Genomic DNA, 8,072 nt, shown 5'->3' with positions numbered 1-8,072 from the left:
TAGGAAGAAGTTCTATACAGAGAGAGTGATTGCGCTATGGAATGGGCTGCCCGGGGAGGTGGTGGAGTCGCCGTCATTGAGGGTGTTCAGAAGGAGACTTGCTGGGGTGCTTGGTGCCATGGGTTAGCTGTTTGGGTGGGTTGGATTGGTTGATGGGTTGGACACGATGATCTTGAAGGTCTCTTCCAACCTGGTTTGGTTTATTCTAATAAAGGTTTATTCATTCTGCCCTGCAGCAAACTGAAGTGTGGCACATGTTAAACTTTATCCACCTCAGCTCTGTTGCTCTCTGACAGGTGAAACTCTTCTCAGCTCACTCTGCTGACACAGCTATGATCTAGTGTGGGGTGTCCCTGCCCATGGCAGGGGGGTTGGAACTGGATGATCCTTGTGGGCCCTTCCAACCCTGAATGAAACTATGAAACTATGAAACTATGTTCCTGGCATGTGTTGGCTGCCCTAAGGAAAATGCCCAAATACTCCTTAAAAGTCTTGGTGCAGCAGCTGAGGGATCAGCTCTGCCCAGAGGCACCTCACCTGCATGGAGGAGCAGCAGTTGTTTTCACTGCCCACTGTGGCTGCATTAGCAAACTCTCTACAGTGCAGAACAGCTCCAGGAATGCTTGTACAGGGCCCAGGATGACAGGGACTGGAGGGGACCTCTGGGCATCATCTGCCCAGGGGGCCAAGAAGGCCGAGGGCATCCTGGCCTGCATCAGGAGCAGTGTGGCCAGCAGGAGCAGGGAGGTCATTCTGCCCTGTGCTCAGCACTGCTTAGGCTACACCTGGAGTCCTGTGTCCAGTTCTGGGCTCCTCAGGTTAGGAAAGAGGTTGAGCTGCTGGAAGGTGTCCAGAGAAGGGCAAGGAAGCTGGGGAGGGGTCAGGAGCACAGCCCTGTGAGGAGAGGCTGAGGGAGCTGGGGTTGCTTAGCCTGGAGAAGAGGAGGCTCAGGGGAGACCTCATTGCTATCTACAATTACCTGAAGGGAGGTTGTAGCCAGGTGGGGGTTGGTCTCTTCTCCCAGGCACCCAGCACCAGAACAAGAGGACACAGTCTCAAGCTGTGCCAGGGGAGGTTCAGGCTGGATGTGAGGAAGAAATTCTTCCCAGCAAGAGAGATTGGCCCTTGGGATGTGCTGCCCAGGGAGGTGGTGGAGTCCACATCCCTGGGAGTGTTTAAGAAGAGCCTGGATGAGGCACTTGGAGCCATGGTTTAGTTGATTAGATGGTGCTGGGTGATAGGTTGGACTGGATGACCTCAAAGGTCTTTTCCAACCTGGTTAATTCTGCAGTCTGTAAATTCCTCTGAGCCCCCTGATGGAGCAGGAGCCCCTAGAGCAGGTTGCACAGGACAGCATCCAGGTGGGTTTTGAAGGTCTTTCCTCAGCTCCACTCCAACCCTGCTCTCCCTCAGCTTCAAACCATTCCCCCTTGTCCTGTCTCTAGACACCCTCAGGAAAAGTCCCTCTGCTGCCTTCCTGCAGGATGCCTTGAGGTGTTGGAAGGCAGCCCTAAGGTCCCCCTGGAGCCTTCTCTTCTCCAGGCTGAACAACCCCAGCTCCTTCAGCCTGCCCCTGAGCCATGCTGACCCTCAGAAAGCTGAGATAAGACTCAGGCACCTGATTAGATTTGCATAGTTGTGAACATTTATTAGTTACAGTGTAATGAAACTCAACCTCTGTTGTTTTTGGTACAGGCAGAAGTAAAAACATCTCTTATACAGAAACCAAAATATCACAGCTTGGAAAACTGGCTTACATGGTTTGAAACGAGTGAAACTGTTGGATTTCAAGGCACTGGACTCCAATACTTAATTGTATGCCAAACCATCACCCAGTGCAAGGCACAGTCTGCAACCATACAAGTTCCATACAGCAGCCTTCAGAGTGTTTAGTCTCACAGAATCTTGGGGTGGCAGAAAGAAAGGGACAGGAGAGGGAAAGGGAAAGAGGGGAGAGGAGAGGGGAGAGGAAGGGAGGGGAGTGGAAGGGAGGGGAGAGGAAGGGAGGGGAGTGGAAGGGAGGGGAGAGGAGAGGAGGGGGAAGGGGAGAGGAGAGGAGGGGGAAGGGGAGAGGAGAGGAGGGGGGAGAGGAGGGGACAGGAAGGGAGGGGAGAGGAAGAGAGGAGAGTGGAAAGGAGGGGATAGGAGGGGGGGGAAAGAAGAGGAGGGGAGGGGAGAAGAGAGGAGGGAAGAGAAGGGGAGGGAAGGGGAGAGGAAGAGAGGGGAGTGGAAGGAAGAGGAGACTCGAGGAGAGGAGACTCGAGGAGAGGAAAAGGGAGGGGAGGGGAGGGGAGGGGAGAGGAGGGGAGGGGAGGGGAGAGAGGGGATAAGAAAAGAAAAACGGGGAAGGGAAGGGAAAAGGGAAGGGAAGGAGATAAGCAAAGAAGAAAAGAGATAAGAAAAGAAATTAAAAAAAGATTAAAAAAATAAAAGCTAAGAAAATAAAAGAGATAAGAGATACAAGAAAGAAGGGGAGAGGAGGGGAGAGAAGGGGAGAGAAGGGGAGGGGAGGGGAGGGGAGGGGAGGGGAGGGGAGGGGAGGGGAGGGGAAAGGAGCAAAGGCAAGTGCTGATTCCCCCCCATTTTCACACCAAAGCAGCGAGGAAGAGCCCTTGCTTTCTCACTCTCTACAGACTGCTCTGTTAACGACCCCCCAGCTGCAGGTCTGACAGTGTGCTCCGCAGAGCGAGGAGCCTGGGAGAGGGGCAGGGGGGGCAGCTGTGGGGCAGTGACTCTTACAGAGTGTCTTAGGGAAATAAATTATGTGGCAGAGACGGAGGGGAGCCAGGCGCCTGCCGGGGGCTCTGCGCAGGGAAGGGAAACCCAGCGGGCTTCGCTCCCCCTGCCCTCCCCAGGTCAGCAGGGCCCTTCCCCTTAAAGCTCTACCAGTAATAGTAATAACAATAGGAACAATACAAACAACCCAGCTAAAAACCTATTGGAAGCAAGAAAGGCTTCCAGGAGTAATCAGTAGCACAAAGGGAGCCTGGCGCTGCCGGCAGAGAGCTCCTCCAGCGATCCACCCCAGCTGGCACGGCAGGGAGTGCGGCAGGGAGCCTGCAGCTCATCGGGAGTTCCTGGGTAACTGCTGAATGATGACACTCTCTAGAAGAGAAGAGAGCACAACAGGTCGGTTGGGGCAGCTGCAGGCACAGCACCAAGTCACTTTCAAACAGCAGTGGCAACGGCAGAGCAAGGTGGGCTTGCTCTGGGAAGGTCTCACAGACTTACTCTCACATCCCTGCCTGATACACACTGGCCATAAGGGCTGGAAAAGACCTCTAAGGTCATCCACTCTGACCATAACCCAGCTGCCTTGACCACTGAACTGTATCCTGAAGTGCTGTATCCACACATTTCACAGAATCTCAGATAGTTAGGGGCTGGAAGTGACCTTAAAAGCTCATTGAGTCCAACCCCCTGCCACAGTAGGGTCACCAAAGCAGCTCACACAGCAACACAGCCAGGCAGGTCTTCAATAGCTCCAGAGAGGGAGACTCCACAGCCCCCCTGGGCAGCCTCTGCCAGGCTTCTCTCACCCTCACAGGGGAAAAGTTCTTCCTCCTGTTTCCATGGCACTTCCTCTGCCTCAGCTTCCACCCCTGCCCCTTGTGCTGGCATTGGGCAGCCCCCAGCAGAGCCTGGCTCCAGCCTCTGGGCACTGCCCCTGCACAGCTTTAGCCCCAGCCAGGAGCTCACCTCTCAGGCTCCTCCAAGCCAAGCTCCAGAGCCCTCAGCTCCCTCAGGCTCTCCTCCTAAGGAAGATCTTCCACTCCTTTGATCATCTTTGAGGCTCTGTGCTGGACTCTCTCCAATAGCTCCAGGTCCCTCTTGAACTGGGGGCCCAGAACTGGGCACAATTTGTTTCTTGAACCCCTGCAGGCATGGTGACTCCACCACCTCCCTGGGTTGCCTGTTAAACCCCTCACTCTTTACTCTTTCAGTAAAGAAACTTAATGTCCAACCTAAACCTCTCCTGGCACAGCTTAAGCACATTTCCTCTCATCCTATCACTAGCTACTTGCTACAAAGGAAACACAATCAGTACCAGGCCCTTGGCTTCCACTTCAAAGTCAAGACAACCACCATTTGGCCATCCACAGGGAAGAAGAGTAACACAGGTGAACGGATTAACCCACAAGGACGCCAAGGTTCCAGTCCCACACCTGGATCAGGCAGAAGGCTTGGGAGTTGGCTTTCTTGTATCCTGTCTAAGCAAATCCTAACACACAGAATCAGAGAACCACAACTCACAGGATCATAGAACCATAACTCACAGGATCAGAGAACCACAACTCACAGGATCAGAGAACCATAACTCACAGAATCAGAGAACCACAACTCACAGGATCATAGAACCACAACTCACAGGATCAGAGAACCATAACTCATAGAATCAGAGAACCACAACTCACAGAATCAGAGAACCACAACTCACAGGATCAGAGAACCATAAGCCATAGAATCATAGAACCACAACTCACAGGATCATAGAACCATAACTCACAGGATCAGAGAACCATAACTCATAGAATCAGAGAACCACAACTCACAGAATCAGAGAACCACAACTCACAGGATCATAGAACCACAACTCACAGGATCAGAGAACCATAACTCATAGAATCAGAGAACCACAACTCACAGAATCAGAGAACCACAACTCACAGGATCATAGAACCACAACTCACAGGATCAGAGAACCATAACTCATAGAATCAGAGAACCATAAGCCATAGAATCATAGAACCACAACTCACAGGATCAGAGAACCATAACTCATAGAATCAGAGAACCACAACTCACAGAATCAGAGAACCACAACTCACAGGATCATAGAACCACAACTCACAGGATCAGAGAACCATAACTCATAGAATCAGAGAACCACAACTCACAGGATCATAGAACCACAACTCACAGAATCAGAGAACCACAACTCACAGGATCAGAGAACCATAAGCCATAGAATCATAGAACCACAACTCACAGGATCAGAGAACCATAAGCCATAGAATCATAGAACCACAACTCACGGAATCAGAGAACCACAACTCACAGAATCAGAGAACCACAACTCACAGAATCAGAGAACCACAACTCACAGGATCATAGAACCACAACTCACAGGATCAGAGAACCATAACTCATAGAATCAGAGAACCACAACTCACAGGATCAGAGAACCATAAGCCATAGAATCATAGAACCACAACTCACAGGATCAGAGAACCACAACTCACAGAATCAGAGAACCACAACTCACAGGATCAGAGAACCACAACTCACAGAATCAGAGAACCACAACTCACAGGATCAGAGAACCACAACTCAGAGAATCATAGAACTGAGTTGGATCTGCTGGCAATGGTGCAATGGGGCTGAGGCAGTTTCTCCCTTTCCAGTTAAACCTGGCTTAGGGAGCCACACTGCTTTTATTCAGCAAGTCAGCTCCACTGTGCTGCTGACTCCAGTGGGCTAAGCCTCTGCCCCAGCGTGCAGCCCTCAGCGCTGGCAGTGTCAGTGGTTGGAGCTTTGTCCTGTGTGCAACACAGAAGATCCCTGTCCCTGCCTGGGCTCTGCTGAAACACTTCCACCTGGTCTCTGTTCCTCTATCTACACACTGCTCTTACAGGCAATTAGTTAATACAAGACTTCAGCTACCAGTGACATTTCTCTCTGAAAAGCTGCATTTCATGCATTCCAAATGGCTGTGCCAATGCTGACTAGAAACAGAAATCATACACTGGGAGAAATACTCAGCTTCTTCATCAAAATTGGTTTTGATTCCTTCCTCTCCTAATAGTCTGAACTGCATGACCCAAGAGATGATACTAACCACAGCATTATTCCCTTTTACATGGTTGATTAACTTCTGCCTTTTTCTGCTTCCTAACCAATGTTTGTGAGGTGTTTGATTAAGTTACATGATGAGAAGGCCATTAAAATGATCAGGGGGTTGGAGCAGCTCTGCTACAAGGACAGGCTGAGGCAGCTGGGGGTGTCCAGACTAGAGAAGAGAAGGCTCCAGGCAGACCTAAGAGCAGCCTGCCAGGACCTGAAGGGGGCTACAAGAAGGCTGCAGAGAGACTGCTTGCAAAGGCCTGCAGGGCCAATGGCTTCAAAGCAGAGCAGAGCAGATTGAGCTTGGAGGTGAGGAACAAGTTCTTTACTATGAGGGTGGTGGAATACTGGAACATATTGCCCAGGGAAATGCTTGGGTCCCAATCCCTATTCAAGGTGAGGCTGGACAGGGCTCTGGGCAACCTGATTTAGTACCATAGTATCATTCAGGGTTGGAAGGGATCACAAGGATCAGCCAGTTCCAACCCCCCTGCCATGGGCAGGGACACCCCACACTAGATCAGCCTGGCCAGAGCCTCAGCCAGCCTGGCCTTAAACACCTCCAGGGACAGGGCCCAACCACCTCCGTGGACAACCCATTCCAGGGCTTCACCACTCTCATGGGGAAGAACTTCCTCCTCCCCTCCAGCCTGAATCTCCCCACCTCCAGCTTCATTCCATTCCCCCTAGTCCTATCACTACCTGAGAGCCTGAGCAGTCCCTCCCCAATGGGAGGGGTTCCTGATGTCCCTGCTGAGTGCACAGGGGTTGGACTGGATGAGCTTTGGAGGTCCCTTCCAGCCCAGACCATTCTGATTCTATGATTCTATGATTGATTCTATCCCAGTGTTTCCCATGCAGAACCTTGCCAGCAGATGGCAGGTGCCAGCGATGTGTCCATGGGAGGTGACTGAGAGGAGCAGGGCTAAGGCAACCATCAAGGAGATAATGTGAAGGCAAATGAAACAACAGAAAGCAGCTCTTCCCCACATGATTTATCAACAAAATGATTTTCCACAAGATATCCATGGCACTTCTACCAACTCTGAGCAGCACACCTGAAAGAAGCACCAAGTACAGCATGGTTCTACCTCACAGCCAGTGATCTTCTCTAATATGATGCAAAAAGCTGCATTTGCTTAGCATCAGACTCCCATTAACCTCAATGGGAGTCACACAAACTCTGTGTGAAATGATTCCCCCTCCCCTTTAATATTGACTAGCAGCAGTGATTCAGCTAAAGTTAAAATAGGCCACAATTTGTCAGCCTGCCCTCTGTGGGAATATTATATCTAGGGTATGATCACATCAGTTTTCCTAGGCTTATAGATGAGAATGTGTCAGGGAGCTCTGAATTCACTTAAAGACAATGAGTAGTTCTTAAACATCAGGAGAAGCAAACAGAGTTTCTGTCAGGCTGCTAATTCTGCTTCCAGTCCCACTGCTGCAATTCAGACTTCTCCAGAAAGCACAGGATCACAGCTCACAGGATGCCAGGGGTTGGGAGGGACCCAAAGAGATCACCCAGTCCAACCCCCCTGCCAGAGCAGGAGCATACAATCTAGCTCAGGTTACACAGGAACACATCCAGACAGGGCTGGGAAGGCTCCAGAGAAGGAGACTCCACAACCTCTCTGGGCAGCCTGCTCCAGGGCTCTGTGACCCTCACAGGGAGGAATTTCCCCCTTGTGTTGAGGAGGAACCTCCTGTGCTGCAGTTTCCATCCATTGCCCCTTGTCCTGTCCCAGGGAACATGTGAGCAGAGCCTGTCCCCTCCCTCCTGACCCCCAGCACATCATTAGCAGCTGGCCTATGGATCAGAAGTAACCAGTTCACAGAAGGAAGCACATCAACTGACACTTTACCATGTGAAGTTTAATTTCTCCTTACAACATATCCAAACAAACACCAGGTGATACAAAAGTGTAGGTGCCACAGAGAGTGCAGGCACAAGCAGCAGGAGAGAGTCGTCCCAGGGTATCTCTGGGTTTGAAGTCCTGAAGAACCATTCACAGCTGAGTGGCTGATACCTGCCTCTCAGAGCTGTTAGCTCTGCATCTCAGAGGGACAGGGATTTGCTGGAGAGAGTCCCAGGGAGGGCTACCAGGATGCTGAAGGGACTGCAGCACTGCCTGGGGAGGAGAGGCTGAGAGCCCTGGGGCTGTGCAGTCTGCAGAGGAGAAGGCTGAGAGGGATCTGATCAATGGCTATCAATAGCTGAGGGCTGG

General features: G+C 51.4%; 1 protein-coding gene across 6 annotated transcripts in view; it reads right to left on the bottom strand.

The window, feature by feature from the left end:
* Positions 1-1,627: 1,627 nt before the first annotated feature.
* The window catches only part of FILIP1 (filamin A interacting protein 1), a 173,559-nt gene continuing 167,114 nt past the window's right edge, over positions 1,628-8,072 (bottom strand). For 4 of the 6 annotated variants that reach the window (XM_068165157.1, XM_068165161.1, XM_068165160.1 and 1 more), the window contains one exon: positions 3,021-3,105. Coding sequence is in view for 2 of the 6 variants with exons in the window: in XM_068165156.1 (XP_068021257.1) it covers positions 2,968-3,105 (138 nt within the window). In the remaining 4 variants the exon portion in view is untranslated. Of the gene's footprint in view, positions 3,106-8,072 lie in introns of all 6 variants that reach the window. The other 2 variants (XM_068165156.1, XM_068165159.1) reach the window with 2 other exon arrangements.

Source organism: Melanerpes formicivorus, unplaced genomic scaffold, assembly GCF_026170545.1.
Source record: "Melanerpes formicivorus ecotype bairdi unplaced genomic scaffold, bMelFor1.0.p_v2 SCAF_85, whole genome shotgun sequence".
Taxonomy (NCBI): domain Eukaryota; kingdom Metazoa; phylum Chordata; class Aves; order Piciformes; family Picidae; genus Melanerpes; species Melanerpes formicivorus.
This window is presented reverse-complemented; position numbering and strand designations above follow the sequence as displayed.